Source organism: Primulina eburnea, chromosome 8, assembly GCF_022965805.1.
Source record: "Primulina eburnea isolate SZY01 chromosome 8, ASM2296580v1, whole genome shotgun sequence".
NCBI classification, from domain to species: Eukaryota; Viridiplantae; Streptophyta; class Magnoliopsida; order Lamiales; family Gesneriaceae; genus Primulina; species Primulina eburnea.
In genome coordinates this window covers 34353808-34368770 of record NC_133108.1, presented here as the reverse complement: position 1 = coordinate 34368770, position 14963 = coordinate 34353808, and the positions used below count along the sequence as shown (strand labels likewise).

Sequence of the window (14963 nt, the reverse complement as noted above, 5' to 3'; positions counted from 1 at the left end):
TTTAAAGTTCAAGTGGTTCAACCTCTTATGCCACAACCAGTTTTTAGAAGATTTGGAAGCAATGAAACAAACTGGTGCATAAGGTTGATCAGTCCAACTGACTTTGTAAGTATTTCCACAACGATTGCCTGTTAGGATGACCTCATCAGTTGAGTCTCTAACTGAACAAGTGTGTTCGTCGAACTGAACTGAGAAATTATTGTCGCATAACAAACTGATGCTAATCAGGTTATACTTCAAATTCTCAACTAGTAAAACATCTTAGACACTAAATTTACCATGGATAAGCTTAGTCTTACCCATAGTTTTACCTTTGGAGTTGTCTCCAAAACTGATGTTTGGTCCAGTGTATTTGATCAGTTGAGATAGCAGAATTGCATCCCCTGTCATATGTCGGGAGCATCTACTATCTAGATACCAGGTGGATTTCTTGTATGTACATGTCACCTGCAATCACACACAGTATATGATCTTGGTACCCATATTCATTCGGGTCCTATAACTAATTAGTCCTTAAGGAACCCAGACTTAGACCAATCTAACTGACTTTCTAGTTGCTGTGTTCCAAATATTTGTTCTCGACTTTTGGGTAATAAGTGTGTGGTGTGAGGAAGAAACAATATGATTTTTACCATTTTTCAACTGAGTGTTCTTTTTATACCGTTTCTGAACTGGCTTACAGTTGTAGTAATTGTAATAGCCATTCCTTGAGTGCTGATTTTTGTAACTGAGTCGTTTAAGTGAACAGTTTCTTGAATCAGTTGAACTCTCAGAGTTATATCCAATTTCATACCGTTTGACTCTATTCTTACTTTCAGTCGATTGAATTGTTGGTTTACTTCGTTCTGAGAATTCATTTACCATAGTTGATTTTACAAAGGTAATGTAATTTCCTTTGTTTTCATTCAAGCTTGGCTGTGTATCACTTGCAGAGTTTTCAACATGACTGTTAAAGCCTAAACAAATTTTATCAGCAACTAATTTTTGTGAGTTCTGCATTTCAGTCAATGTAACTGAAGACTTGTTCCAAGCTCGAATCAGTTCAGTATGTTTTGAAATTTCAGTTTTTAACTGATATATCAAAGCTTGGTTCTCAATCATTTCAGCTTTTTGCTTTGCAATCTCCCCTTTTAGACTCAACACTACAACTGACTCATCAGTTTCAGTTTTGTTATCATTGGGATCATTTTGCTCAGTTTTGACCTTCTCAAACGATCGAGCAAATTTGTGATACGCATTTACCATGTCATGTAATGTGATAATGAGTTCCTCACGAGTGAAATCAGTAGAGCTGAAGTCAAATACATGTTCACTTGTTGACTCTAGTTCAGCATCATCTACCATTAAGCACTTGACTTCTTCTTCATCATCACTTGAACTGATTTGGCTTTCAGGTTATGACTCCTCACTGTCAGTTTTTGCCCACTTTGACTTACTCTCCTCAGCTAGAAGCACTTCATTTTTCTTTCTGAGAGATTTCTTGTCATTCTTGGTTCTTCTTCTGTGCTCATAGGGCTTCTTTCCCTTTTCATTTGATCCTCGACTGTCTTTCTTTGGCTTGAGAGAGTCAACAATGAAATGGTCAATCTTTCCACAGTTGTTGCTATCATAAGGTTCTTCTTTGGAGTGATTTTTCTGGTATTGTTTCTGGAAGTTTCCTTGATTTCTCCTCATAAACCTTCCAAACTTCTTGACAAACAATGACATTACGTCATTGCTCAGCTGATCAGCAGATTTGTCAACTAAACCAGTTGGTTCCAGCTTGACAACAGTTAAAGCAGTTGTGACATTTGATGTAGAAGGTTCTCTTTCTCTGGTTTGTAGTTCAAACTCGTATGCATTTAGATCAGCAAACAAATCATGAAGTTCAACCTTATTAAGATCCTTTGATTCATGCATAACCATGGTCTTGACGTCCCACTCTTTGGGAAGACCTCTGACCACCTTCAATGTTATTTCTTTGTTAGAATACACCTTTCCAAGTGCATTCAGCTCGTTTATAATACCACTGACCCTCTCATCATATTCGTGCATGGATTCTCCAGCTTTTGTCTTGATATTGTCAAATTTCTGAACAGCAACTGATAGCTTGTTCTCCTTGGTTTGCTCGTTTCCTTCACAAAGCTGAATCAGTTTCTCTCATATCTCTTTAGCAATTTTGCACATTTTGATTTTGTTGAAAGTGACTTTATCCAGCGTTTTATATAAGATGTCCTTAGCCACATTGTCAAGGTTGGCTTTCCTCTTATCTTCAGTTGTCCATTCCTCTCTGGGCTTCTCAATGCGATGAGGTGCCCCATCAGTTATTACAACTGTTGTATTTGCTTTTAAGATTTTCATGAGTCCTTCAGTGATGACTATCATATGTCGTCATCTTGTGCAGCTAAATGAGCCTACATTCTGATTTTTCAGTCATCGAAATCTTCTCTGGAAAACATTGGTATTTTATTGAATGAAGACATGGTGATCAGTTTTGTGGATAAGAATATTTTGGGACAAGATTCAACCGCTCTGATACCACTTGATAGGATCAATTAACTGGTGAAATAGTGTTTAGAATGGGGGTTGAATAAACACTCACAATTTTCACAATCTTTTTGAATATTGAGTCAGTTTAGTGATAAACTGAAACTCGGAATCTTGTCAATCGATATCAATCAGTTAACAATAAAGTGCGGAAATAAACTGAGTGATAGATAGAATAAAAACTGAAATAAGAACACGAGATTTTATGAATGTTCGGAGATTTCAATCACTCCTACGTCACCCCTTCTATCACAAGGATATGATATCCACTAAAAGACTTTAATCGATACAAACACTTGTATAGACCCACTTCAGTTTGGACATAACAATGCCAAAACTGAAACTCTTAGTTTACAATATGTTTCAAAGTACTCAACTGCACTTAACACAACTGATCTCTTTTAAGATCGAATTTACAACAAAATAATTTGTGCTAGTGAGCTCAAAAAGTAGCCTAGAATGCTACGAATATATGTGATAAGTGTGAGCTTCTATTTTTTTGAATATGAGCGAGAATTTCAACAGAGTAACAGCAAGATTGATAGAATAGTGAATCGTTGTTTTTCAACTGCTCTTCTATGCTATTTATAGGCTTCTCTTCAATGGTAATAATGAATGTAATTTGAATCTTTATATCCGTTGTTTACCACGTCAATATTTTTCTGACATTCGTACAATGCATCTTTTTTGAAATGTGGCGTTCCCACTATTAGTTGCAGTCTGCTTTGTACTGTTGTCGGTTGAATGTCCTTTTCGTTAACTGATGACGTGTACAGCTGAAGGATCAGCTGATAAGCTCACAACTGAATGTAGCAACTGATCAATTTCCAACTAATCAGTCAGTTGTCTGCGTAAGTTCACTTCAGCTGGTTCAGTTGTCTTTGTTAATCTGCGCATTAATCTTCAGTTATAGGCAACTGTCAGTTTGAGTATTTGTTCAGTTACTTTCAAACTACTTGATCAGTTAATCCAATCGATTTAAGCATTTAGTTTGTCAAACAACAAAAATTTAGTTTCCAACATTATAAGTTGTTATTCTGGTATTCGATCGGCCCCGACTGACTACGAGCCTTATTGTTTTCAATGAAATTGTTAAACAATGCCGGATGTCATCTACGTCTCGATCTCGGACTGTGACAATAGCGGTCACAAATACGGATGTAAATGAACCGAACTGTTCGCGAGCTTTTCGGATCTCGGCTCGTTAAAAAGCTCGTTCGGGCTCGTTCATTAAGCTTATCGAGCCAAGCCCGAGCCTTATTTTGGGCTCGACAATTTTGTTGAGCCGAGCTTGAGATTAATAATGTTCGGCTCGTTAGCTCGTGAACATGTTCGATAATAGGTTCGTGAGCTCAAAATTGAGCTCGGCTCGTTTAAGTGGTTCACGAGCTCGGGCTCGAGCTCGGCTCGTTTAGGTATATCGTGAGCTCGAATTTGAGATAATTAATGAGTTAAAATATTAAAATAATTATGTATGATAAATAATAATAAATTAAAAATTATATTAAAAATGTGAATGTTATGGCAATAATGGCATATTCCCGTAACCTCATCCTCATCTATTCCAAATCCCAAACCCTATTCGGCTATTCCCGTAACCTCACCTATTCCCCCCGAATCCGCGCCTCCCGACCTCCGCCCGCCGTCGCTGAGGGTCTCCGGTCGTAGCCCAGGTCCGGTCGACCATTATCGAAGCAGAAATCGATAGATTTGAGCGTGTATGGGTAGCGAGACCCCTTTCCCATCCACCTCTAAACCGCGTACGATTCTCCGTTCTTCCGCGGGCGCCGAGGGCTGAAAATCCTTGTACCGTCTGGGTCGACTTTGATTGAGGCGTGAATCGAGAGTTTGGAGATCGTATAGGTCGCGAACCCTAGCTCTGGTTCTGGTTTGGTTTCATCTCCAAATACAGTGGGCAAAACAATTAGAGACAAAAGTTCAAAAGTTTCAGCCTCTCAGGTGTGTTTGAATATTGCTGCTACGGCAATGAATTTAGTCTATTTAAGAAACTCATATTTGTTGGATTGTTAATGCAATGATATAAATATCTGTTAATGCAATGATATAAATTAATTCTAGCATATGCACTCTCACTCCGTAGAAATTAATTCTAGTGTATGTAGAGACAAAAGTTCAAAAGTTTCAATATGTTATTGCTGCTACGGCAATGAATCTAGCGTATGCACTCTCACTCCTAATTAATTCGACATATGATTATACGTATATAATCTTATTATTTAAAAATATTATGGTTTGAAATTAATTATACTTTAAAGTAAATATAAAAAAAATTAAAATATTTTAATATAATAAACTGAATATCAGACATCAAAGACAACTGACTAGATATCTAATGTACCCGCATAGAAGAAACCTTAGCATTGTGAGGTCCAAAAATACAAGGCCACGTACGTGATACATTATATAGTATCATATTATAATATGATATGGTCCAAAATTATATAGGCCCACATAATTTATTATATTTATATATATATATAATATTCATTTATTCAAAATTCTAAAGTGTATCTTACAGAAATTACAATGTTATAACACTAGTAGAAAAATCAGATTTCACTTCGGCAGGCTTTACTTCGGCAATAATAAATTACGAAGTAATACATTACTAATAACTTCAGTAATAACACAAGCGAAGTAAAATAATATATTTTACTTCGGATATTTAAAAACACGGGCTTCACTATATTTTTTTATTATATTTTACTTCGGCATATCAATGTTGACGAAGTAAAAAAATAAGAAAAATAAGTTCATGCTGGAGTAATAAGATGAACCGCGCAGATTAACAAAGGAAACTAAACTATACTGAACATTCAGCGATGGTTTGTCGCTAACAAATCGTCGCTGATTTAATCAGCGACGGTTTTTCAAACAATCCGTCGCTCATAGCGACGGTTTTTTTCGCGCATATGCGTGCACACTTCAGCGCATATGCGCGAGTGCCTCTGTTCTCGCATCGTAGCTAGTGGCCTCCTCGCGCATATGCGCGCGACAGAGCGCGCATATGCGCGAGGTCTTCTGAGCAGAAACGAGCTCGCTTAACGAGCTTGTTTAACGAGCCGAACCCGAGTCAGGCTCATTAAACAAGATAAACGAGCCATTAACGAGCCGAGCTCGAGCCGAGCCCGAGCTTCATAACTTCCGAACGAGCCGAGCCCGAGCTTCAAACCAAAGGGTCGTAATGAGCTCGAGCCGAGCCCGAGCCTGAAACTGTTCGGCTCGGCTCGGCTCGACTCATTTACATTCCTAATCACAAATTTCGTCCTCATAAAATAAAGCAAAAAAAAAATGGAATACTTGTATTGTTTTTTATGCTCCACAAAATTTTTACTTTCCATAGTCTACTAACCATAAACCACAGCTAAAATTAAATGTTAATATACTTACATCTTATACTCTAATTACAATTAGCACGCCTAAAATGAACAAAGAATGCATAAATGTAGACTACTCTACGATGTTAATTACTAATAGTGTATATATTATAGATAATTCTCAATTAATGGCAAATGAGCGCATAGTCCCGCTATCCTAATAACTCAAGAATTATTTTATCATTTTAAAAATATAGAAGACTTTGATATAAAAATTATTACCTTAATTATGCGACATTTCGTGTACTTCCTTTTTTATAATATTGAAATTATTTTTAGGTAAAATCTTGTAGTATCAACTCCCTTTAATGCCCACTTAGCAAGTCAAATGCGATACAATGTATAGATACATATTACATGATTTCAATTTTGACACCCGTATGGGGATAACTTTTGTAACCCGTTTTTCATTTTTTTTTCCCCAGAAAAGAAAAAAAAGAAGAAGAATTTGTCCGAATGTCGTTGCACAAACATAGGGATGTAATCGAGTCGAATCGAGTCGAACCAAACATTTGAATATTTGAACTTGACTCGTTTATAATCGAGCCGAGATCGAACTTTATTTAACGAATATATTCATGGCTCACGAGCTTATCCAAGCTTCTATCAAGCCTAAACGAATTTAATAAATATGAATTATACATTTAAATCTTCATTAAATTCATTAAAAAATAAATTATATATCTATAGAAAAATACAACATTCTTATTTAAATTTTATATTTATTATAATAAATAAATTTAATAGATTTTCGTATATAATTCATAAGTAATGTTCTAAATCAAATATCAAAACTATTAGTTTTTCATCTAAGAGATGACTCGTGAACTTACCAACGAACATGTTCACAAGTTAACAAGCCAAATATTGTAAAACTTAAACAAGCTTAAACGAGTTTTATCGAAACGAACTCGAACAACTCACAAACGGTTTGACTCATTTACATCTCTACACTAACATACACACACAATTCCGTCAGGGATTAAAAAAATAAAAATGAACAAAATTAAAAATTCTCAATAAAAGCCCAGAAAAATACAGGCAATATACACAGATCAGTTGAAATAATAAAGCTGTGTGTAGATCACATTTACAAGCCTGTTTGTACAAAAACGTTTAACCAAGCAAAAACACGATACAATAATTAGAAACCGGACGATAAATGTATACATTAAACCAGCAGGGTTGGTAAAAGCTTTCAACAATCTCTTCTGCAATTCTCCATTACACATGCTCCACTCCACCATCTTCATGGTGGTTCTCGCCATTTTCTTTTCCGAGGTTCGATTTTGATAATGGCAATGCAGATGATTGCCTCGGAGAATTTTTGGTTGCCGATTGGTGCTGTGAATTCAAGTTGAGGTACGTGTAGAAGGACATGCCAACGAGTGCCGTGGCTGCTCCAAGAATGCTAGTTGGTCCAGGATTTGAACCAAAAAGATGAAAACCTCCAAGAAGGATGACACACGTTTTGAACTGTCCAAGAACGACGTGGGTTGTAGCAGAAGTTGCCCTAATCGGAAAAAACAGTAAATCTCGGATCATCGACACATTATAACCAAGAAGCATCTTTAGATTTATTACAATCATAGTTTAAAAAGCATACTAGATTCAGTTGTGTTAGAACGTGGATCGGAAAAACAAAAACACGTCATAAGTTACTCTACAATTGCCGGTCCACACAACTAGGAACAGCAAGAGAGCCAATGAGAAGCCACTGCACAACTCGATTCACTTTGGATGCCTTTTGCTCAGCAAACTAACAGGTGCATAGAGCTTAATATAATGTGAAGAAACGTTCCGTTACCCATACCGACTCAGATAGTAGCCATTTCCAAGGATGCCACGTCTAATTTGCAAAACACTAACGAGGTTTTTGTCGAACACCAAAGGAACAGATTTTCAAGAGTGAAAATTCAAATCCCAATCTTGAGAGTGGAACTCATATGCTATCATAAAGCTTTTTGAAATATTTTTATAAATGAACACAACTATTTCCACGTGAGTGGGCAAGTAAAGAATCAAGAACTTCAATCAACTGTATAATAAGCAAATCACAAGAACTTATTGGTCATCTATTTCAAAATTAACCAAATCAGATGAGGGGAAAAAAACTGTTTCTACAAGAATAGAAGCAAGAAATCAATTGTCAAAGCAGAGAACACATACCCGAGTGCTAGAGCACCAGACCATTGAAGCAAGAAGCCAAGAAAGGCTGAAGCACCAATGGCAGCAGAGTTATGAAAGCTCCAATCAAATGATAGGACACCAGGAGGGTCCAGTGATGGCATTAACATCAGCAAGAAAAACAAAGTAATTGGTGTCGTCTTCCACATTAGCCTGTCATACATAGCATGCAAGCATGAACTTACAATCAGTGACGTTTTCTGAATGTGTCAAGAGAATGAATAAATACATGTTTACTCGGAAATCCTACTATGCCTTACGCTAAAGCGGTCCAGTTTTCTTGTTGTTGAAGATTAGACCACAATATTTTATTAACAGCACTTGGCACAATCCAAGCCAGTGCTATGCAAGAACCGAAGAAATGAAACTGAAGATCAGTCACCGTAGCCACAGCAACACCAATTGATACTACAGCAAGAGCAGACACCTAGAGAAATTGTACCAAGCATCAAACACATTGAAACCAAAGTAAATCCCAATTTTTCTTATTTAAGCAACAATTACAAATTTCACACGCATAAATATACATGAATAACAAGAATATACAGGATGACCTTACAAATATAGGTGATGACAAAAGTCATTTTTGACCAACCAAACAACCCAATGTAGAGCTGCTTGTTTTTCATAGTATAAATTTTGATTCAAATCACATCAGTGGGTGAAATTTAAAATACCAAAATAATTACGTTGGTCCTTAAAAAGTTTTGCATTTCCCAACTACCAGAGAGTATTATTACCTTCCGTGCTGAGATTCTTTTCCCGAATAGCATGAACTCTGCTAAAACAATTGCTGGTGTTACTGCAATCTTAGCCATCTGATAAAATCCAACACTGAAAATATATCTTCTCTATTATTCAAGAAGTACAGATACAGATAGAAAAAAAAAAGAAGCAAAAACTAAAAGGTAAGTTGTCGCCTCACCTATTGTATTTTAAGCTAACGTTGGCAAGACCGGTAGAGAGCGACATAACAATACCGAGAGACAACAATGAAAAATATTTGGTTGATTTCGGAGGAGAAGATAAAGAGAGTATGGACAGAGCTCTTAAAAGAGCCATTATCACCCAACTAAATAAATAATGAATAAAAGTTAAGAAAATAGGATAATTGAATCCAACTTTTATGAGAACCTGAAAAAACAAGAAGAGATGGTCAGAATCTTTATTATTAATTGATTTGCAAGTAGCATGAAATATGTGCGGGGGGATATATGGCTTACCAATTTATTCATTAAGATTATACTGACAGAAACCAAGAAATTAAATGTAAGTGCAATGGTGGGCCTCAATAAAGATTGTTGCGGTCGCTTCGCCCCACTGAGTGACCGCAATTTACTAAACATGGAAGCGCGTAACTCCTCCAGGGCTCTACCTAAAAGAATTGAAGAAGCATCAGTGTTATGCATCTTAAAACAGGGTAAAAAATCCTTGGAAATTAAAAAAAAAAACTTGGTGGCTGCAAAACATCAAAATTTGAGGAAAAAAATATGAAACATATGTATTTATAGATAGAAGCCATGCCTTGACAAATTGCTAGCTGTTGAGTCATTACAATTACTCAACCAAATTAAACCTAATTTCAGATCTTGAGATTCCATATTTTAAGATTTGGTCGTGGAAGCAAAGGATCAGATACAAGCATAAAAGAGAGAGAAAATTGAACAGCGTGTATGCTCCTGAGAATAACAAACAATGACTGATTTTACAAAAACAAATTGATATGACTAATAGACAAGAAAAAATAACACAAGAAAAAAAAAACTGAGAAAACAGAAACCACAGAAAATTTTTAAAAACCATAGAGATGCATCAAATTAACAATCCAAATATGGAATATCCCACTCTTTCCCAAGTGAAATATATTTGAACACGATCTTTAACATCTCATAAACAAAACAAGAAAACCAGAATTCAAAAAGAAATTGGAATTGATTAGTTCAATCATGCCCTTCAACAGGTTTAATAAGCTGTGTTTTAAACCAGCTACATCTTGGAAAAAATTTAAGTTGCATGAGATTTCAGTGCTTATTATAGCTTCTTAGCATAACAATTCGAAGCGGAAGATAGATCAAAGCTTTTTATACCTAGATGATAGGTGAAAGGAGGAAGGTTGGAATGTGCAAACAATTGAAACAAGCAAAGACGTCTCAAAGTGAATGGGATCGCCAAATGTAAAGGTGTCCATGAGCCTACGCAACAGAACTGAAAAAAGCACTTGTAAAACCATTCCGAGACTTCCTAAATCAAGCTCAGTTCAATGATGGATCTATGATAAATCTTAAGCTTTTAGTTTTGATTTTCCTCTAATCTGAAGTTCAATGTTTTCTCTCAATATTTCTCAGGGATGATTATTGGCACTCAGATGTGTAGTGGTGGTTCTTCAACTCTACTTTTATATGCCAATTTCAACTTCGGATATGGTGTGCACGGCGTCATGCATGGAAAAGATCTATGGCCCCTTATTTTGGTTAACCTCATCATTTCAAGAGCCAAAATACAATCGAAGATCCTCAGGATCATCACCTTACTAAAAACACCATCAAGATAAGCACTAACCACTAACTAAAATGACATGTCGAACATCAGTTTGGTTACTTAAATCCACAGCCGTATTTTAGCATCTATGACTATCTTTCTTCCTTGAGTAAACTTGTGTAAAAAATTGAAACTTTATAAAAATCATAACAATTAAAGGGAGGAAAAAATCGAATCTTGCTATATGTCAGCCCCTCTCAAGCAACCAAAAGTTCATTCTTGTTAACAATGTAAACTGGTAAATACAATTCAAGGCTTGAAACAGAGAACCATATGCTTGGAATTATGTTAATCCTACATTCAAAAATCAGTCATCTAAAGCGATGAAAACTGACTCCAAGCCAACTGAATACACGTAAAAGAAGGAAAAAAAACGCACTTCATACAGTTAAATTTTCAAAACTGCTTCAATACACCAGATCAATAAAAATTTAATCAGTGTGTTAGTTGATTGATTAATACCATTTTCCCAACGTTACCACAATCGTTTTTACTAAATGGTGGAATTTGCGATTTCTTAAAGAAAACACATTTCAAATATTTTTCACAAAATAAATGTGTACACGTTTTAAAAAGAACATCAAATTCTGAGGGAAAAAAAATACAGAGCTAGCAGAAATAAAAGAAAGAAAGAACGTGAAAGTAATTGACCTCTTTCTCCACCATCACTATCCTTTCTCTTCAGAATTTTCCTTATATCTTTTCCAACAAAAACACCCAACATTTTTTCTGCTTCTGCTGCTGAAACTGCTATTTTCCGTATCAGAATCCCAGCATTTCCTTTAACAGATAGTGTGAGTAAGCACTGATTTAAAGAACATAATATGCATTAAATGGATTCATATCTGCAAACCCATCTCTTTATTGGATATAAATGACAAAATAATTATATTTACAACAAAGTTTTGCGCATCGAGCAGATTTAGTGAGAGAGAGTGCATGTGTGTGCGTGAGAGAGTGCGGCGGATGATCTTGCGGTCAGATTTGAGTGTGTTAACGTAGTTAAGGCCCTGTTTGGGTGGTGTTGATAGATATTTTCAGTGACATCTTATTTTATATAACAATAAAATCTCTTAACTTAATAATATTAAAACTGTGAATCATATTTTTACTAATTGCTTTTAGTTATATTTGTAATTTTAGAGAAAATATTAATTTATAATATTGATGGGACCAAAATTTTATAAAAATGTTTTCCAAAAAATCATTATGTTATTAATTTATCGAAAATATTAATTTAGCACATTAACTCAACGCAAGATCAAGGAAAAAATATTATTTCAGATAAATTATTAATTCATAGAGACGTTGTTTATATAAATTTTTATATGGTCTTTTTTATTTTAATAAATTGTCTGATATCGAAAAAATTCTACTCTATAGTGTGATATTTGTAATTTTTTGTCACTTCCCATAATTCGTTCTGAATTATATTATCGTTATTTTTTAAAAAATACAAAGTTAATAGAATTTTTAAAATCTCGTAATATTAATTTATTTATATAAAAGATTATTGACCTATATATTCCTACCGACAGAATCACGAGCAATAAAATTAGAGGGTGGGGACCGATGAAGCGAGCGAGGGTTTGGAAGCATTGGCCACTTGAACAATTGATATTTTGGTTTCTACTTTGGAGTACGCATAATTGAATTTGATATTTTTTTCCTGACTATTCCTACCTTTGTCTAATTTATTTTTAGTCCCTATTTTTTAAAATGAGAGTTGTAAATATTGAAAATTAGTGTGTGATGATATACATAATGATATATTTATTTTTTGGATTATTTCCAAAGAAATCTATAAATAGGTCTTTCGATTTGTGAAAAACAAACATAATTGAGTGGAGAAAATTTTATAAAGTGTGTAGTTTAATATGTTTTGTGAGTTTAAGATTTTTACTTTTTATCGTAAATTTTTACTTTTAACATATTATCAGCACGATATTCGAAGGTTTTTCGTATTTTTCCAAACTCCAAAACACAATAAAAAGATAGCAATATTCAAAATTAAGAATATTTATTTTAGTTTTTATTTATTTTTATTGTAAATATATTTAATATATAATCTCGTTATTACATAAAAGGAGTCTATGATACCGCATTATAATAACGTGATGTGATATATTATTACAATATTTGTATATTTTTATTGTGTTACTGTTTATTTGTTTTGTGTATATATATATTTGAATAATATCATGTTATTATATAAAAAGATTATATGACACCTCGTTATAATAATGTGAAGTGATTTTTTCATTGTTTATATATTTTTATTGTGTTATATAATATATATATATATATATATATATATATATATATATATATATATAATATATTTATATAATGTCACAGTATTATATAAAAGGAGTCTCTGACATCTCATTATAATAATGTGATGTGATATACATAATTATTTAAACATTATATACATCATATTATTACCATAAAATTATACTTATACATACATTTATTTTTGTAGATTTTGTAAACGGTCATAAACGGTTAGTTTTTACCCTATAAATATGATTTCACAAACACATTCAATCACTCAAAACTTACTTTTCCTCCCTTCAATTTTTCGGAGAAAAAAATGATTCTTTCAAGGTTATTTTGTATAATTATTTTGGTTATTATACTTCACTAGTCTTGTCTTTATCAGAAAATATCAGTCTCGTGTTTTTTCGTACTCTTCAGTTCCCGTTCTCAACCCATGACCTTGTACTTTTAATTTATTTGTTACTTTGTATTGTCATATTATTAGATTTAGAACTTAACTAATAAAATGCATTGTTAGTTTTATAATACCACAACGTCAAATTTGGGAAAGCTTGAATTCGTTGCGCTCGACATTGCGGGAAAAAATTATATGACATGAACTCTCGATGTAGAAATGCATCTTGAGTCATTGGATCTAAATGAGACCATTAAAGAAAATGATATCTCATCATCACAAGAAAAAACAAAAGATATGATATTTTTGCGTCGACATCTTGACGAATGATTAAAATATGAATATCTCATTGAAAAGATCACATGGCTTTATGGAAGGATTAAAGGAAAGATTTAAACATATAAGGGAAGTTATACTTCTGACCACCCGTGAAGAATGGAATACGTTATGATTCCAAGATTGTAAGAAAGTCGCGGATTACAACACGAAAAATTATCGAATAATCTCACAATTAAAATTTTGTGGACATGAGGTTATGGAATCGAAAATACTTGAAAAAACATTTTTCACGTTTCACGCTTCAAATATAACTCTACAACAATAATATAGAGTGTGTGGATTTGTGATATATTCTGAACTTATCGCATGTCTTCTTATGAAGGAAAAGAATAACGAGCTGCTAATAAGAAATCATTAGTTCCGAGCCGCTGGACCAACAATATTTCCAGAAGTAAACGTTGTAAGTAAAAATGAATTTAAACCTGGAAACCAAAATCAAAGTCAAAGAAAAGGTTTTGGTCGAGGTCGAGGTCGTGGAGGTGGACGTGGAAGTGGTCGTGGTCGTGGTCGTGGTCGTGGTCGCAACCGTGGTTTTGAAAACAATCGAGACAGTTACTTCTATAAATCATCTCAAAAGGAGGTCACGAACCGCCCACTAAAAAGACATCATGGGAACATGTGTGTTAATGAAAATCAATCAAAACGATTTGAAAGTTCTTGTTTTAGATGCGGCACTTCGGGACATTTGTTTCGTATTTGTCGAACCCCAGAGCACCTTTGTAAGCTCTATAAAGAATCAATAAAGGAAAAGAAAAAGTGTCACGGCCCAGCCCACTTGTGATATTGTCCGCTTTGGCCCGAGGCCTCATGGCATTAAGACACGTCACAATGGGTTGCTCATTTGAGAAGGCCCTTAGGCGAAATCCATTGTGACGTGTTTTAAAGCCCATTGTGACGCGTTTTAAAGCCGTGAGGCCTCGGGCCAAAGCAAACAATATTATAAGTGGCCTGAGCCTGACATTTGGTATCAAAGCGACTCCGCGTGAGTTTGGAATGGTGGGGAAAATTTCAGCGAGGATGCTGAGTCCCGAAAGGGGGGTGAGAAGGCCCTTAGGCGAAATCCCACATCGCTAAACAACATGAGAGAAGCTGGGAATTTAAATGAGTGAGTAGCAACCCCTTGTGACGCGTTTTAAAGCCGTGAGGCCGCGGGGCAAAGCGGACGATATCACAAATGGGCTGAGCCGTGACATTAAAAGACCAACTTCACTAAACACAGTGACCGTTTGAGTTATTCGACTCATTTTGATGATGCAGATATTATGAATGATTTATCTGAAAATGATCAATATATTGAT

The 14963-nt window shown here is 34.7% G+C and overlaps 1 protein-coding gene across 1 annotated transcript; it reads right to left on the bottom strand.

The window, feature by feature from the left end:
* Positions 1-6921: 6921 nt before the first annotated feature.
* Positions 6922-11636, bottom strand: LOC140839420 (nucleotide-sugar uncharacterized transporter 2-like). Its single transcript, XM_073206106.1, has 7 exons — positions 11301-11636; positions 9335-9486; positions 9037-9245; positions 8852-8945; positions 8372-8538; positions 8094-8264; positions 6922-7437 (listed from the first exon to the last, which is right to left on the bottom strand). The coding sequence occupies exons 1-7, from the start codon at positions 11371-11373 to the stop codon at positions 7149-7151; spliced, it is 1155 nt and encodes a 384-aa protein (XP_073062207.1). The 5' UTR covers positions 11374-11636; the 3' UTR covers positions 6922-7148.
* Between the last annotated feature and the right edge of the window lie 3327 nt (positions 11637-14963).